The 18622-nt window shown below is 40.8% G+C and overlaps 1 protein-coding gene and 1 long non-coding RNA gene across 2 annotated transcripts in view; one reads left to right on the plus strand and one right to left on the minus strand.

The window, feature by feature from the left end:
* Positions 1-2146: 2146 nt before the first annotated feature.
* Positions 2147-18622, plus strand: part of TUBA8 (tubulin alpha 8) — a 28202-nt gene continuing 11726 nt past the window's right edge. The window contains exons 1-2 of the mRNA XM_027857329.1: positions 2147-2311; positions 15685-15907. Of these exons, the coding sequence (XP_027713130.1) occupies positions 2309-2311; positions 15685-15907 (226 nt within the window). The 5' untranslated portion in view covers positions 2147-2308. The remainder of the gene's footprint in view (positions 2312-15684; positions 15908-18622) is intronic.
* Positions 12618-18622, minus strand: part of LOC114039542 — a 33112-nt gene continuing 27107 nt past the window's right edge. Inside the window, exon 2 of the long non-coding RNA XR_003568684.1 lies at positions 12618-12845. This is a non-coding gene — a long non-coding RNA (uncharacterized LOC114039542). The remainder of the gene's footprint in view (positions 12846-18622) is intronic.

Below are 18622 nucleotides of genomic sequence, written 5' to 3' on the forward strand. Positions count from 1 at the left end.
TGTAGCTGATTCCATTTGTACAGCTCCAATTGTTAGGCAGTTTTCCCTGACAGTGTCTGCACATGATAAACACTTAATAAATGTGTGAGGAGTTGAACTGAATTGAATATCCAACCTCCCCATGGTAAGGGAAAGAGGATGGGATAAGTAGGATGTATCTTTTAGTCCAAATCACAATACCATCACTGATGGTTTGTCCAGGGTGGACAGTTTCACCATCCAGGACAGAGGAAAATAAACCAAGCTGTATCATGTTTTTGCTCCTTACTGGTACCTCCTCATAAGAGGAGATGAAGTAGGAAACAATGAATGCTCTGGTCAATGACTAGAGTTTCAAGTGGCTCGCCTCATAGCCTCATAGTTTTGGGATAGTTCTCCAAAACTAAATAATTATTTCTAGGAGAAAAGTATGATTTTTTAATGCTTTATCTTCATCTTGGACCAATTGAAATGGAATTCTGACTGGATAATGCCAGTAAAAAGAGTCACAGTGAAATGTGATAGAAACACGAATTCTAAGACAGATGGGAATACCTGATCTGTATTAGGAGAAAATTAGGAGTCAAATAGAACAAAGGATGAAAAATGAAAGGAGAAGGACACAAAAGTTGCTCTTAGGCTAAAAATATCCATCTTGGGATCATTGTTTTATCAACTGTGCTTAAGCAAAGAAACACAAAACAGAAGAGATAGTCAGGGACCTAAAGTCCAGGCTCAGGCCTGTCCTGGAACACCTATGATCTTGCTGCCATAGATGAGCAGCTGTCATTGCTACCAGGGAAAAGAGAATCTTCTTCCCCCAGCTGGAAGTCTGAGGAAGGGTCCCACTTGGTTGACAGAGAAGAAGAGAGTGATAGCAGAAATTCTCTCCCTTCTAAAATCTACTGAGTGAACAGCGATTTTAGGGATAATTCATAGGGTGACCAACCATAGACCTTTGTACATGTACAAGTGGCTTGTCCATTGGAAGGAACCAGTACATTGTCAGCTGCAGTGGAAGTGCCCAAATCTAGCAGGTTGGGTGGGAAGGCTTCCTTGACTACCCTTTTCTTTCTCTCTGTCTGTCTGTCTCTCTCTGTCTCTGTCTCTCTGTCTGTCTCTCTGTCTGTCTGTCTGTCTTTCTCTCTCTCACACACACACACACACACACACGAAGAATCAATCAATGGCTAGCATATGGGGGTATAAACCTGTACCTTGGTCATTTCCAGTGACACATTTGTTCTATCTAGGCTACTTCCCATGGAGTGCTTTGGACTCTTGATGAAGGGCGTGTATACCCAAACAGACGCTTCTGTTTGGTGCCCATTTGCTGCCACCTTCCTCACCAATGATGGAAGGCTTTGTCAAGGAGCCAGTGAGCAGATGAGCTGCCCACTTAAGAGTCGAATGAGAAGCAATTTTCCCTGATATGCTTTCCTTCTGTCTTTTGAGCATGTGGAGAGTATAATAGGAGTCATGGGTTACTATATCATGTTTCTTTGTATTTGTCAACATATGTTTATGAGGCTTTTTCTTTCGTGGTGGAGGAAATAAATAGTTGTCCTATACAATGAGAACTTTCTAGAGGAGACCCTAGACTTGAGCCATATTTAAGAGTAAGTGATTATTCCTAGAGTTCTATTACGTGAGGTAGATAGACAAGGAGAAAAAGCTTAACCTCTCCAATACAAGCTAGTTTCCCCCAGTTTGCTTGAACCCAGAGCAGGGAACCTTTAGTGGAAGAGTACTCCAGCACCATGGATCAGTGGGTCTATTATATTGGTAATAGGACTACAACTTTGGGCATCAGGATCATAAAGAATGCAAAAGCAGAATCCCTATTTCTCTGCAAGCTATACGACCTTATAGCAAGTCATTTAATTTCCCTGAGTCTCATTCCTCTTCTGCAAAATGTGTATACTACATGTACAGATTGCCCAACAAGATTTTTGTGAAGAGCAAATGAGAATCTATGCAAATAGCTTTGCAAGCATAAAGTGTCTTGTAAATATAACTTAGTAGTAGTAGCAGCAGTAACAATAACGATTCGTGAAAATTTCACAAGTGTATTTTTGCTAGGAAGGCTAGAGCAGGAGAAGGGGATGGGGGTAGAAGTCACTTTGACTTACTCCTCCCCTTCCCTTATCCCCAGGGGACTGTGAAGCTGGAGGGTAGCCACTGTCAGTCTCTGTCCCTGGCTCCCTCTAGCCTCAGTGTGTCACAACAGCGGAGAAGGCACTGGTGGAGCTGCAAGCCGAGAGGTAGAGAAGCTGTGTCTGCTAAGAGAAGCCCGTGGGAGAAAAGCGCTGCAGCTGCTGCCGCCAGGATGGTGAGAGATCCCGGACCCGGGGTCCCTGGGAAGTGGGGGGCTGGGAGAAGGTCAAAGGAGAGAGAACTGGCAGCTCCAGTAATAGAAAGGAAAAATCTTGGAGAGCTGAGGTCAGGGGATAGGTGAGAGTGACATATCCAGGACCCCGAGGGACCAGAGGCGATCAGCAACATTAGGGCGGAACATCGCAGAGGACCCGCAGACACCTTACTTGAAAGGAAAGTGCAGAAAATGGGATAGGATTGTCCTGGAGCTGGGGAGTTAGGGAGATCAGAGCCTGAGAGTGGGATTAGTGACGAAGGATCTGGGGGGAATTCTGAGGAATCAGGGAAAACTTCTATTTAACTCATGTTGGAAGATCCCAGCCGGGTGCAGGTGGTATGTGTGTTTGCCGTGGGTGAGGTTGGGGGGAGTAATTTGGGGGAAACAAGGTGGGGGCTGCTGACTAGGAGAATGGCCTTGGTGTATACGAATTCACAGGATTTAGAGCTGGGAGGGATCTTAGAACTTATTTAGGCCAGACCCAGAAAGGTCAAATAACTTTCTGAGGTCGCACTGGTTAGGTAGCAGACCTGGGACTCAAGTCCAACTATTTTAACTCGAAATCTATTGCTCCTCTAACATTACACCAAGACAGGTGGTAAAAGGACAATGTGGCCTCAGTTGGCAACTTTGGATATCTCGATGGCCTCAGAATTTGGAAGTGGGAAGTGAGGCGCCACTAAGGTTCCCTCAGTTCTTTTACCTGGTCCTGCTCCTTGGGTGTAGGGCTGCGGCCAGCAGAAGGCTACCATATAGACTTTCAACTTTCCATCTCAGGCTATCTGGTACAAGGGACCCTCTGCAAATCTCCACATGCCTGAGAGGCTGGGTCAAGATCACCGTGGTTTGGGGAAGCTAAGTATCTCAACACCTTTCTCCACTCCCTAACCTTATTCTTCGCCTCTCTCCCACCAAGAAGAGGAAAATAACAACTGACTCCCTTTCTTCTCTCAGGGAGCACTCCAATCTTCAATTAAATATCCAATTTTCTGGGAATCCTTCAGAGATCTCCTCTTGTATCACATTCTAGAATCCCTACACCTTCAATTAGAACACTTTCCCCTATCCCAGATCCCTGAAATAGGTAGCAAAGTAAACCCATAAAGACTCCTCAAATTTCAGTCCCTGTATGAGATGGTAATTATAGTACTTCTGGCCCTACTACTGCAGGGGAAGAGCAGAGAGAGATGTTGGGGGTGGGGAATGGAAGGTAGAAGAACACATGTCCTGCTTAGAGCGGTATTAATTCTCAGCGCCTGCTTTCTGTTCTACTTGTCTATGACCTTCCCTTCTCTCCTCCCCATGTAGTCTTTTCCTAAACCTCTTCCCTGCTCCCCCATCTACTCTCTTTAGTATTCTGGTCCAGGGGGTACCAGAGCTGTGAACAAAATTATAAATTTCTTAGAGGAAAAGGTGTCCTGTCCTAATAATGGCCAGTTGTGCTCCACTCTTGGAGACCTTAAATGAGACAGGAGAAAAGTTGTCTTCTATTCCTGGCTTTGCCACTAATTTACCTGTGTAAATTTAGGAAAGCTAATAATTGGCCTGTGTTTCCTCTTCTGTAAAAAGAAGGCACAAGTGATCTTAAGATTCTTTTAAGCTTTGGTACTTTGGTAATCTCACATTGAGATAGCACTTTATGAAATTTTCTAAGTGCTTTCTTGGGAACCCCAAGCCTACCAAGCATAGAAGAGAGTTCTGAATCTCTCACTGGGGAAAACACTATATAATATTAAACCTACTATTATTCATACAAGTTTTACAGCTACATCTCTCTTTATACAATAGATATGTTAAGGGATGTTGTGAGACTCAAATGAGGTAATGGATGTAAGTACTTTGCAAATCTTAAAGCACTACGTAAATGCCAGTTATTATTATTATTATTATTATTATTAGTCTCTAGTTACCAGGCTTCCAGTCTGATGATAATTTCATTCCATCTGCCTTTTACTACACTATTCCTGAGCTCAGACATAATTTATAGAGCAATACAGGGATGTTCTGGTAAATGTTTAACAACCAGGCTGGGGTGGAGTAGGGGAGTAAGCACACACAGTTTAAAATTTTACCTGCATAACACTTTCTTAAGTCAAAACAATAAATCAAGCCCGGATTTGGCAATAGACAATTTCTAAAGTATAAATGCTCATACTGAAAATTTAACAGTTGACTCTCCAAGCTGGCTAGAACTGGCTCTAACACGACTGGATGTGCTCCTGAAAAGTTCTATGCAAATCAAATTTTCTAAGTAGCATATTTTAAATTCATCAAGGTAGCTGATTACTTAATAGAAACCTGCAACTGATTTTTTTAAGAGGTGTGGGGTAAGTGAAGGAATTGCCAAGTGTCAAATGAATAATCAAGCAGTCCCTAATGCATGTGGTTTCAAAATTTTTTTTTGTATAATGAATTTTCTTAAAGTGAAGCATATATGTCTTGGGTACCTACTGAGTGTACAGATATGCAGTTATTATTATTATTAGTAGTATTGTTATTATTTCCACTCTTAATCCTTTCCCTTGATATATACTTCTGGATTGTTGGTAAAAGATCCAAGACTTGAGGATGTATCCCTTGTTGAGGATAGGTTTCACCAAGATTTATAGTTTTTTTTTTAAACCTTTCATGTTAGTGGGAGTTGTGGTTATTAGATTTAGGTGGTTCTAGGTTAGAAGTTTGTCCAGAAATAGGCAATCCCTTCTGCTACTTTCTAGGCAAACTATATTCAACCTTTCTGGGAGCTGATTGACATTTTATGGGTTGAGGGTCAGAGGTTCTGGCATTCCTGACAGTACATCTCCAAGTATAGACTAAACAGGCTTCAACAAACCTTCACATAGCCTCCTTCAGGCGTTGTTCACCCTCTTTCTTATAGTGATGGGATTACCACTCGATATATTAGACGTGTTTGGGGAGGAAACTCTCCAGGGACCTCAGGGACAATCTGTTTAGGTTGGAAAGTTTTGGCTACGGGATGCTTAGTGTCCTTATTAAAGTGTCCTATTCCCTTAGTAATAAATACAATAATATTAACTACCAGGAATCCCAACCCATCATCAATGCTGTGAGGGGGAGGCAATGGCAAAATAAAGGAAAGCTGCCCAGGGTGATGTACCTGATGTGGTAACTATGAAGGAAGCCCATAATGCCACAGAATTGGGCTTGGGCTTAGCACCACAGCCAGTGTGATGAAACTGTGTCTAATAATCTAAGAAACTCAGCCCCACTCAGGCCAGTCCCCTGGTAGTGACGAACAATATTGGAATGAAATGAGATGCTTGTAGGTTACTCAACAGTTAACAGAAGAAGATAAATGTAGCCATAGCAGGGGAAGGACATTCAACAAGGATTTGCAGTGAGGACATCAAAAACTGACTCACTTGAGCAAAGCTCTACTGCCCACTGTGGCCCTCCAGACAAGCATCGCAGAGAGGATGAAGCTCCTCGTGGCTTTTTGTATTCAGGCGACTGGGGGTGATGTCAACAACCTAAGACTTTAGTTCTCTGAACTCATTGTCTCGAGGATGGTTTCAATATCTTTTAAGGAAAAACCTAGACAACTTGTATGGGGGCAGGGTTGATTAAAATATTGCTCCTCGTGGAAAGACTTAGATGAACTGATGAAAAGGAAGTAAATGGAGCCAGAAAAACAATACACACAATGAATGCAACAATATAAATGGAAAGAACAATAGCCACAAAAAGAGTCAAAAGTAAATGTTGCAAAATAATGAAGAACAAGTTTGGTGCCAAAGAAGAGGGATGAGAGGACACCTCACCCATCTCCTTTGCCATGGTGAATGTGTATGTGTGGGGGTAAGAGTGGGGCAGGGTCCTACTGGTATGAACATTGCATACAATGTCAGGGCTTTTTTTTCCCTGATGTATTGATATAGTTTTGTTGACTTTTTTCTCGTTCTTTTTTTTGAAAAATTCTTTTAAAAGGGATACAAAAAAAATTGCAGTGATGTAACAATTAGAATATGTCAATAAAAATTGGTTAAACATAATGTTGCTCCCACCCTACTGGGGTCATAGGGCTGTAGACTGGCCCTGCTTGGGACCATTATGATGAGTAGCTTGACATGGAAGACAGTGGATCAATTGGTGCTATGTGTTCTGGTACCATAAGAAGGCAAGATATAGCCAAGCAACTCAGAAATAACAATACTCTAACTAATAGAAATGCTTCAGTGCATTTTGTGCTGTCTATTAAAGTAGGCAAACCATGAGTACGTATGAAATGATTGAAGTCAGGAAGGTGTTAATTATGTGCCACTATTACATATCAAAATAGGAAACAGATTTCTAACAGATTTAGGCAAGGACTTCATACTACTTTTTCTCAAAGATATCCTCAGCTTCAAATTACACAACAGTATACTGCATGTTGATGAAGGGCAATTGTAAGGGGAAAAAAAACTTTATTGCTAAACACAGATTAGATTAAATAAAAGTAGAAATTGAGAAGTTCCTTAATTCTAAAGAGGAAAGAGCTGAAGATGGAAGGCATTGAAAAACCTACATTTAGCATAAACACCAGAAGTGCTACCAAATAATGAAATAGGTGGCAAAAAATGAGAGAGGCTTGAATGATTCTGAAAAGATGAACATACTTGGAGTTTCAAAAAAGTCTTTTTTTGAATGTGAATCCATCAAATAGACTAATTTTACCAAAACAGAACAATTAAAAAAAGCTGGCATCTGCTAAACTATCATGTCCCACATTATTTGACAATGTTTGATAAGCATTGTCCCACAATATTTGACAATGAGTAAAAAAAAATTTCAAAACCTACACACACAGTATATACTGTGGCTGTTGCTATGGTAAACATCATAGGAAGAAAAATATAATTATCTAGGAAAACTTCTAAAGACAGGCATCAAATGCCACCATGACAAAAACATCTTGAGAAAACTATTGAGGACCTGTTGAAAGACAGTGGGAAATTTTATCAATATCTAGGGTATGAATGCAGTAGAAAACATGAGCTCCATGTCACCTAATTAAAGGCTATTAAAAATGATATGGAATCTGGAAAACAAAAATATATCAGAAATTCTGAATACCCTTGATCAACAATTGAAAATAAAAAGCCAAAAGGTTAAAGTGATAGGAATCAAAACATTGCAAAGAACCATATAAACAATTAAAGTTAATTGAAAAGTATACTACAGAAGTTTAAGAAGACAGGAAATTAGAGGAGAAAGAGAACCCCTAAATAAGGAGGATGGGAAAGTGTTCTAGTCCTCTGTATGTTAAAAATAATTCCAGCAACAAAAGTGCAAGTTGGATAAAATGCAAAATGAAAGCTTTCATACCATTAATTTAATGAATGACAAGAATAATTACTTCAAGGGAAGTGACTGGAATTCTAGCTTCTCTACCAAACAGGTCTGAGTAAGATCCATAATTATTGGCTCAAATACATGGATTACGGGGGCAACTAGGTGGCGTAGTCGATAGAGCACCAGACCTGGAGTCAGAAAGACACATTTCCCTGAGTTCAAACCCAGTCTCAGACACTTACTACCTATGTGACTCTGGGCAAGTCATTTAACCTGTTTGCCTCAGTTTTCTCATCTGTAAAATGAGCTGGAGAATGAAATGACAACCTACTATAGCAGAAGAAAACTTCAAATAGGGTCATGAACAGTAGGACACGACAAAAAAAAACTGAACAACATGAATTACTGATGTGGACCACCTTCCCATTTCTCTAGCTCATTTCCCCTCAACTTGTACTCAGGTCAGCAGATTGGAGTGTCCTAAGAGAAAGTGGCTACCACAACCACTACTTTCAGGATTTTAGAACTAATCCTTGTGGATGGCTAATCATGCTATACTATATTTTCTGAACCCCTATTGGTGTATTTCCCATCAACAAATCAGCCAGTTGGCTCAATGTACTCTTTTTTTTTTTTTTAAGGCAACTGGGGCTAAGTGAGTTGCCCAGGGTCACACAGCTAGTAAGTGTCAAGAGTTTGGTCTGAGGCCTGATTTGAACTCAGGTCCTCCTGACTTCAAGGCCAGTACTCTATCCACTGTTCCATTTAGCTGCCCCTCAATGTACTTTTAGCCAAAATATTTACTAAAAAGGCAAAACAAGAATGATAATTATATACTATTATACTCATAAACATGAGGTACAGTCTCCCACAAATGCACACAGTGTGCATACAGGAAAGTGGGCATAAATGAAGTACCATGGTAGTGAGGCACATGTGGCCAGGGTAACATGACTCTGGAACTTTGGACTCAGTGTCTTTTCTCTTTCTTAGAACTTGTCTTTCCAAAGGTTACTTTAATGATTTGTGTTGGTGAGTGATTCTGTTGCTAAGCTGGGCTGCTCCCGTGCTGTGCAGGACTAACTCCTAAGAGAGCACGGAGTGAGTCTAAGCAGGCAAGGTCAAGGCACTGGACTGCTTTAGTCGCTACTCTGCTGCTAGGGTGGGCTGCTCTTCTGCTTAGTTGGACTTGCTCCTTGATGACATCTATGGTCTCTGACACTTCAAGCTTCCAGCTTGCCTTCAGCTGAGATGTTATGTTCTTTTAGAAAGCCAGAGACCCCTAGCCTGAGAACCTTTTCTGTTTCTGCTTCCTCAGTGGGCTTTGAGGTACTTCTTCTCTACTTCTGGGGTGGCAGTGCAGAGAGAGAAAGAGATAGACTCTCACACAGCTCTGAGGTCTTTTCTTTGACCAGTTCTTCCTGATTCAGAAATGGCGTATCATTCATGATGCGTAACCAAATGCTCATCTCTGCTAGCTAAGCCATGACAAGGCAATGCATATTTGTTCAATGATCACAAAACAATTCTGGGATCTTGAGTCCTCATTTATTACTTCCAAAGTTCTCTACTTGGTCATATACAAATAGCAGCTTTGCTCTAGGCAGGTGAATTGTCCTTGGTTTCTTAGTATTTTCCATGTATAAGTTTTTGTTTTTTCCCCTTTGAAGCATCAAAATTGTCAAAGTCTGAAAGGGGCCGACCCTTATATTAGTAAAGCACTTTGCCTTCTTCCTCCTTGATGCAAACTTGGCCCCATCTTTCTTATGAGAAAGGAAGGAAAGGTTGGGAAATGGAGGTGAATTATGGAAAAGCAAAAGGCCTGGACCATAGTAGGCTCTCAATCAATATTGGCTGAATTGAATTGGCTTCATCTGGGGAGAAGAATAGACAGCATTTTATCTGAGACTGAAAATCTCCAATGATCTGTCACTGACTATCTATGTGATCTTTTATCAGGTCACATAACCTCTCTGGGCCTCAGATTCCTAGTCTTTAAAATGAAGTAGTTGGATTAGATATCTTCTAGAATACCTTTCAGGTCCAAATTTATGATCCTATCATCTCCTGCAACTTTGCAATGCTAAAGAACCTTTTTAGTTCACTTATCTTCTTATCACCCATTACAGTGAAACCACTTATTAAGAAGCACCCACTATTCCTACTTTTCATCATAATGAATATTTTAGGCTTTATTATAGCCCCTAATTTAGTATCTGAATCTTTTTTGTGCTACATTTATTCATTGACATGAATCTAGGCCTATTTTATCCTTTGATCTGAATGAGCCTTCAATTAAAATATGTCCTAATTAGAATTAATAGGGCAGGAGTCCAAACAATCTCTTCTGAAATTCATTAGCTTTTAATTTTCCCTCTGTAATATAAATAAATATCTCATTTTCACTAGCTATCCTGACTAACAGTATAATATCTCTAATAACCCTAGCCTGGCTACTAGCAATATTATTATTTTTCTAACCCTGCAAAAGCCAGGTGAGATAGCAAGATTCATACAACAAACATTCATCTACCAAGTATTTACTAAATGCTTCCTAGATAAGGCATAACCCCTGCCTTCACAAAGCATATAAGCTAACAGGGCAATAAGACAAAAATGCAGATAAATATAAAGCACAATATTCCGTGATGAGTGAGTCAGAGTTGCAAATATGATTTTGAATTAGTCTCAGGATTTAACATAGAATATGCCACAGGACAGTTTGTAGTACTTTCCTTAGAATATCCAATAGTAGTTCTTAAAGTAACCCAATGCTTTTCAAATCTGTAAAGAATTTTTTAAGAAAAGATGATGTGACCAGCTATTCCTCATATAGAGAGAAATTCATTACAGTGGCACCCTGAATGATCTAAGTTAAAGCATTTGAAAAGATTTCTTGATAGAGAAGTTAGAATGGGACCTTTGGAAGGTATAGTGTTTCCTTCTCTGTTGGTATTTCCAGTTAAGATGGATCCTCCTATTTATCAAGGATAACTGAGGTGACTTGAAAGCTGGGAATGAACTGTATGACTTCTGGAGAGAAGTCTAGCACTATATATGCCAACTTCTACACACACACACACACACACACACACACACACACTCACACACACCCCTCAGGGAAACACACCCCCTTAATAATAACTTGCTTCTTTCAAATGGCTGTATAAACTCAGACGCTGAGACTGTTTCATAAATTCATAAGAGATTAGAAAAAAACCAACCTCTTGCACCAGAAGGGCCCGGGTGACAAGCTTAGGTTTAAAATAGAGCCATGCAGATATAGTTAGAAAGAATAAGTGTGAGTCCTGGATGGCCAGAAAGGGTATTTGAAATATGAGTTTGCAGTAGGCCTAGGACTCAAATTTCCTCTGTAAGATCAGCTTACCCCTTCTAGGGCTGAGGCATATTGGCCCCTGGTTCTGTTAGGGAGGGATGACCTATTTCCAAAGAAGCTATTTCTATGAGCCATCCTTTAATTTTCTATGCTTCACATCTGAAGTTTTGGAATCTAGTTAGGAGCAAGATGCTGCTGCTGCCCTGCCATGGATTGACTATTGCCTTACGTTACCATTGTATATCACTGACCTTGGGGACTTCTGTATGGAGGTTAGACAGTGCACTGTCTTCTCCTTTGTTGGTGGGCAGGAGGACAGGCTTTCCCAGGCCCTGTTCCTTTTTTTGGGGGGGGGGAGGGTTGGTTGGGGTTAACTGACGTGCCCAGGGTCACACAGCTAGTGAGTGTCAAGTGTTTGGTCTGAGGCCAGATTTGAACTCATATCCTCCTGACTTCAGGGCCGGTGCTCTATCCACTGAGACACCTAGCGGCCGCTCCAGGCCCTGTTTCTGTGTTGTATTTTTTTATATGGAAAAATTTCATTCTGAGATTTTGGGACCATGGAGAAGCTTATTAGGGTGATGATAGAGAAGGATTTTTCAGTTCTATAAGCTAGAGGATTTGGGCAGGACAGCCTACCACCCTTTTCCCCTCAAAACATCCTTTAAAGGAAAAATGGCCTCACTCTTCTCTGAGTACCTTATACTGCAGTGGGGTGGGGGAGTTTTATATAGTCTCACACAGAAAGAACCCTGGTCCTGATGATAAGAATATAATCGTGTAGGGATTTTCTGTTCCCTACTCTGCCATTATAACCTCCTTTGGCCTATATGCCTTTTTTTTTTTAGGCAATTGGGGTTAAGTGGCTTGCCTGGGGTCACATAGCTAGTGAGTGTCAAGTGTTTGGTCTGAGGCTGGATTTGAACTCAGGTCCTCCTGACTTCAGGGCCAGTGCTCTATCCACTGGGCCACCTAGCTGCCCCAATCCCTTTCTTTCTTGTGGCGACTTTCTATTGCCTTTGATAGAAGCCAATCTCTTCAGGCTTTTTGGCAGTTGGGGGCCACCGAGACATTTCTGGTCCTCCGTAGATGAGGTTGGTAGTGAAAACAGCCTGCTTCGAATTCCATAGGCAGGGATGGTGAAAGAAGATGGGGATGTTTTTTGATTAATCATATAGGGTCATAAAATCATTAAGAGGAAACTAAACATATGAAGGTCACTAACTAAACTAGCGGCTCACAGTGTGTTCAAGTTGGCCATTCCTTGAAGGATTTAGTAACTCCTCAACCCACCCTGTTACTCCTCTCAGCAGGGAATCATAGGTCATTGGATACAGAGCTAGAGGAGTTCTTAGAAATTACTTATATGACCCCTTCAATTTACAAATTAGGAAACTGAGGTTCAAGAGGTAAAGGGATTTGCCTGGTGACACAGGGAGCAGAGTTGACCTGTGTCAGCTTCAAATTATGCTTTTTTAAGAGGATGAAGTGTTATCCACTTTAATGTTCCTCTCTCCTTTTTTGCTCTCTTTTTTTTCAAAAGAATTTTATTCTTTTTAATTCTGAACTTAACAAGCATCAAATTAAATGAACATTTCCATATCTATAGTAGCATAGAAAGAGATTTGTACATGAAATTGTGAACTCTTTATTAGGTACAACTTTTTTAAAAAAAATATGTGATAAATTTAACATATGGTTTCTTTCAAAGCTTCCCTTCTTGTCTGTGGTTCTTCCTGATCTTCTATTCTCTTCTATGTACTTAAAAATGCTTCAACCTCCATCTTTTATTTCTTCTTTTTATTTTCTTCTTTTTTAATTTTTTGATTATCCTAGTCTTCATCCCTCTTTTTGTCCATCCTTTAAAAAAAGAAAGAGAAAGACAAAACATTGTAAAAAATACGCATGGTTAAACTAAAACAAATTCTCACGTTTGGCTATGTCTGAAAATGTATGCCTTGTTCTGCCTCCTGAGTCAGGAGGTGGGGAGCATCTTTGATCTTCTGGAATCATTGTTGGTCATTGCAATGATCAGAGTTCTTAAGCCTTTCAAAGTTATTTTTCTTTTATTATTGTATAAAATTGTGGCACTTAAGTAAGTGTTGTTACTGTATACTTTATATCAGTTTATACAATTCCTCCTAGGTTTCTCTGAAATCATCCTTTTCATAATTTCTTACGGTACAATATTATTCCACCATATTTATATGCCATAATTTGTTTAACCATTCTCCAAAGAATGGGTATCCCTTTATTTTCCAGGTCTTTTCTACAACAAAAGAGATGCTATTAATATTTTTATCCATATGGGTCCTTTTTCTCTTTCTTTGGTTTCTTTGGGACCTAGTAGTAGTATCACTGGGTTAAACAGTATGCATAGTTTAGTGACTTTTTTGCTCCTCCTTCTTTCTCCCTGTCTCTCCTAAAGCCCAGGGCAGTTATTCTGGCTATTGTTCTGGGAAGAAAGGAAGAGGAGAGACAGACTAGAGGCAGAGCTGTTCCTTGGATAAGACCAGAAGCATAGATGAGAAGTAGAATATTTTGCTTGGGAGACAGTAGGTCAGAACCACAGAAGAACATCTCAAATTCAATACTCCTCCCAAACCCAAATTCAGTAAGCATTTGCACAACCTGTGTGCAAAAATACTGTGCTAGGTGTTGGAGGAGATATAAAATTAGATAAAACACAGTAGTCGTTAGTCATTTTTATATGCCCATAAGGTATAACCTTGCCCTGATAGAGTTTCTAGAGCAAAGGAATGTTGGTCCTCAAGATGTCCTAATACTTCATGGTGATGATACCCTCTTTAAGAAGCCAGAAAGCCGGGGCAGCTAGGCGGCGCAGTGGATAGAGCACCGGCTCTGAAGTCAGGAGGACCTGAGTTCAAATCTGGCCTCAGACCAAACACTTGACACTTACTAGCTGTGTGACCCTGGGCAAGTCACTTAACCGCAACTGCCTAAGCAAAAAAAAAAAAGCCAGAAGCCACAACTAACTGCCAGATGTGTGGGTGTAACTAGAAAGGTAGTGAAATATGTATTTTGAAATAGAGAATCATAATGCTGCCAAGGGCACAGACCATAAAAAGACCTCTGAAGTATAATTGCCTACTCTTATGCCCAAAAGGCATAAAACAGAGGTGGAGTTGAGGGACCGTGGGATGGGGTAGGGTCTTTGAGGGATGTCCCAGAAGATACCATTGGCGATTTCGAGGCAGAGAGTCAGGGCAGCTAACTTAGAAGTCTTACCTGTTCTTCTCTAAGTAGCCACTTAATAAATGCTAGTGGAATGACTGACTTTGGGGCAGGGAAGTATAAGTCAGTAAACTTCTCAATGGTCCAGAGAACTTATGCTTATTTTGTTACTTCATTGTTTTAAATTGTGGTATAGTTTCTCCTATACACTGAATGTAGATTCTAGCCCTGATTTTTCCATTGACTAGCTGCCCTTAAGCAAGTCTATCCAACTTCTCTGGGCCTCAGTTTCCACATATGTAAAACAAAGGCATTAGATTAGGTGATTTTTGGGTGCCTTTCTAAAGGCAGCTAGATGGCTCACTGGATAGAGCTCTGGGTCTGGAGTCAGGAATACCTGAGTTCAAATTTGGCCTCAGACATTAGCTGTGTGACCCTGGACAAGTTACTTAACTTCTATTTGCCTGCAATCCACCGGATAAAGAAATGGCAAACCACTCCAGTATCTTTGCCAAAAAAAACCCCATTCCAATATGGTTCACGAAGAGTCAGATATGACTGAACAACAATAACAAAGTGCCTTTCTAGTTCTCAATTCTGTAAGTCTATGAATTTATTGCCTTATTACACATGATCTGCTATCAATTCCTAATTGTTTCATTTGTGTGCTAAGTCTTGTTTTCTTAAGTTGTATGCTCCTAGGTAGTATGGGCCACATCTTATACTTATTCTGTATCACTCAAGATCTGGCACAGGTGTAGGCTGAAGTAGTTTTCCTTAAATACTTGTGGAATTTATCAAATTAGGAAGCCCTTGGTCCTGGCACCCTTTGGGGGCTAAGAAATAGGAACATTGCCTTGTTCTCCACGTCCTATTCTGCCCCTGAAGAGTTAGAAAACTCATAGAATCCACTGGGTGAGTGGCTGGAGGGGAGCTATTGTCCAGCATGGTACTTGATTCAGGACTGAGTGGAATGGTTAGGAAGCCCCACCCCCATTTTGGATAACTTCAAGTTTTGAAATGCCACCCCAGTCTGCGTCAAACCATGGATAAGAATAGAAATAAACAGATGAGTCACACGCTTTTCCCATGGGAATATGTCACAAGCCTTGTGGCTCTGGTATAGAGTCGGTTTGGTAGGAGTAGAGAAGGGAAGAGAAAGAAGAGAAAAGTAGAACTTATTCCTTTTAGTAAAAATCCATGGCAAGTAACTTGACCTTTAAGCTCCCGCTTCTATCCCTACAACGATACCTCATGGGGGCGGGTAGGGGGTGTGTTGTTATAATCTCATACCAAATTCTAGGGAATCATTGTCCTGGACCCCAAGAAGCCAGGTCTAGAGGTTCTTAGTGGGATGGCTCTGTGTGAATAGTTACAGGTACAAATTGAGTTTCTGGTTAGGGATGTTCCAGGGATGAACAAACTCCCAGAAATGGAGGAGACCATAAGGCAGAGGAATGACTGGCACTCTCTGTTCTTTCTCTTCTTCCCTCCCCTCTCATAGCGTGAGTGTATATCAGTCCACGTGGGTCAAGCAGGAGTCCAGATTGGCAATGCTTGTTGGGAACTTTTCTGCTTAGAGCACGGCATCCAAGCTGATGGTACTTTTGGCACCCAGGCCAGCAAGGTCAACAATGACGATTCCTTCACCACCTTTTTCAGTGAGACTGGCACCGGGAAACATGTGCCCCGGGCAGTAATGGTGGACCTGGAACCCTCTGTAGTAGGTAAGCACCTATTCACCAGGAGTATCTGTCCCTAATTGGACATTGAAAAATGTTGGAAAATCTTGATTTTGCGTGGAGGTGGTGTGTGTTCTTACTTCACACTCCTCTTCTTCAATCTGACTTCTGGGGGCAGTCTGCCACACAGCCACATTAGGAGATTTTTTAGTAAGAGGGTCATAGACCTGAGATTCGATAGGACTTAAAAATCACCTAGCCCAACCTCCTTATTTCCCAGAGGAGGAAATTAAAGGTGAGAGAAGGAAAGGGACTCGCTCAAAGTTACACAACTTGTTAGTTGAAGAACCAGGATTCAAATCCAAGTCCTCCGACCCAAGATTAACAGAAACTCAGAGTTGGAATAGCTCCCAACGGCCGTCTGGTCCAACCGATACTTGAATAAGAATTTCCAACAATTCCATTGTTCTTTGCACTAAAAAAAAGTTTTTCGATGCTATTTTTTTTTAAACATCCTTGTCGGTTATGAATGACTCTCCCTCCTCTAACAGAAACCTCCTTTGTAACAAATAAGTGCCCAGTTGAGCAAAGCAGGTTAATAAATTGGCCATATCTGAACACATATACCTCATTCTATACCCCTCTGTTGAGAGGTGCATGCTTGTCAGTCCAGAAAAGTCCTGATTGGTTGTTGCTCTTGCTGTTGCTACTACATCAATCTGCCTCTCCCCTCACCTAGTATTTGAAGCAAGGGTCAGAGGAACACCGCAAAAGCTACTTGCCATCTTATTCTGCAATTCAATAGAATTCCAAGCACCTCCTTATGAATGTGGTTTAAAAAAAAACCCCAAAACTTGAAGGCTACCCTCAGAGGCAAATGGACAACTGCTCGATAGTCTTTTTGGAAGTAGTGGGACTGATGGAAAGAGATCATTGCACTAGGGACAAGAATGGCCCCTATTGGGGCAGCTAGTTGATGCAGTGGATAGAGCGCTGGCCCTGGAGTCGGGAGGACCTCAGTTCAAATCTGGCCTCAGACTCTTGACACTTACTAGCTCTGTGACCTCTAGGCAAGTCACTTAACCCCAGTGCCCAGCAAAAAAAAACCCAAAAAACGGCCCCTCTGACATCTTAGCTTCATGGATATTTACAGGTGAACAAGAGGAAGTGTGGTATGGCAGAAAAGAGCGGGGAACTCATAGTTAGGAGATCTGGGTTCAAGTCTATGTGCTGCCTCTTGCTCCTTGTGGAACCCTGGTCTCTCCCTTGCTGGGTCCAAGTTTCTTCATCATTTAAACACAGGTGTCAACTTTTACAGCTTGCTGTCTCTCTACTCCCCACTTCCCCATTCAATCTGTTGCAGCGTGACTCTAATGCTCCCCCCTTTTCTCTTCTGATACTGCCACCACCCTGGTGCGGTCCATTGTATCTTCATGCTTGGACTACTGTAATAGCTTACTGCTTGGTCTCCCTGCCACAAGTCTCTCCCTACTCTAATCCATCCTCCATTCAGCCACAAAAGTGAATTTTCTAAAGCACAGGGAAGACCATGTCACCCATCCCCACTCAATAAACTCCAGTGGCTTGCTATCATCTCCAGTACTGAATATAAAAATGCTCTGTTTGGCATTCAAAACCCTTCATGACTTAGCACCACCTCTGCCTTTCTAGTCTTCTTACACCTTACCACCCCCATTCCCCAGTACTCTTCAGTCCAGTGGCACTGGCCTTCTTGATGTTACATGAACAAGACACTCCATCCCTCTTCACTGGCCATGCTTGGAATGCTCTCCCTCCTCATCTCCACATCCTTCCTTGGTTTCCTTCAAGTCCCAGTTAAAATCTCACCTTCTCCAAGAAGCCTTTCCCAGTCCCTAGTTCTAGTGCCTTTCCTCTATTAATTATTTCCTATTTATCATTTTTTAAAATGTTATTTAATTTTTAATTTATGGAATAAAACAAACATTTCCATAACATAATAAAAAAGATGATTACACATGAAACAACTTGCTATTTCTTTTAAAAATATAATCAAGTTATCATGTAAATTTTTTTCTCCACCCCTCGAGATGGCCATCATTAGATACAAATATGTATATATATACATATATACATATATATACATACATATATATTCACATATATATACATACACATACACATTTGTGTCTCTGGATGCTGATAGTGTCTTCCTTTGTATGTCTTTTGTAGTTAATTTGGGTATTTATAATAATCAAAATTACTTATTCGCTCAAAGTTGTACTTAAAACAATATTGCTGTTATTCTATACAACGTTCTCTTGGTTCTGCTCATTTCATTCTTCATTATTTTGTGCAAGTCTTTCCAGGTTTTTCTAAGGTCATTGAGTTCACCATTTCTTATAGCACAAGTAGTATTCCGTCACAATCATATACCACAACTTGTTTAGCCATTCCCCAATTTATCTTATATATAGTTTGTACATAATTGTTTGCATGTTGCCTCCCCCATTAACATTTGAGCTCCTTGAAGGACTATCCTTTGCCTTTCTTTCCCCTGCATTTAACATAGTGTGTAGCACAGAATAGGTGCTTAATAAACACTTATTGACTGACTGACTGACTATGTGTAAAGGAGTGTGAGAGGAGTAGCCTCTTTTAGAAAAGGTAAGAAAAGATACTGGTGTCTTTAATAGAAAGCCAGGTTTCAGTGAGTACCAGAAGATCGAAGGAATGGAGGGAGGGAGAGAGAGAGAGAGAAAATGCTGTTAGATGAAGAGT

The sequence above is a fragment of the Vombatus ursinus genome, unplaced genomic scaffold, assembly GCF_900497805.2.
Source record: "Vombatus ursinus unplaced genomic scaffold, bare-nosed wombat genome assembly UNPS02012082.1, whole genome shotgun sequence".
Lineage (NCBI taxonomy): Eukaryota > Metazoa > Chordata > Mammalia > Diprotodontia > Vombatidae > Vombatus > Vombatus ursinus.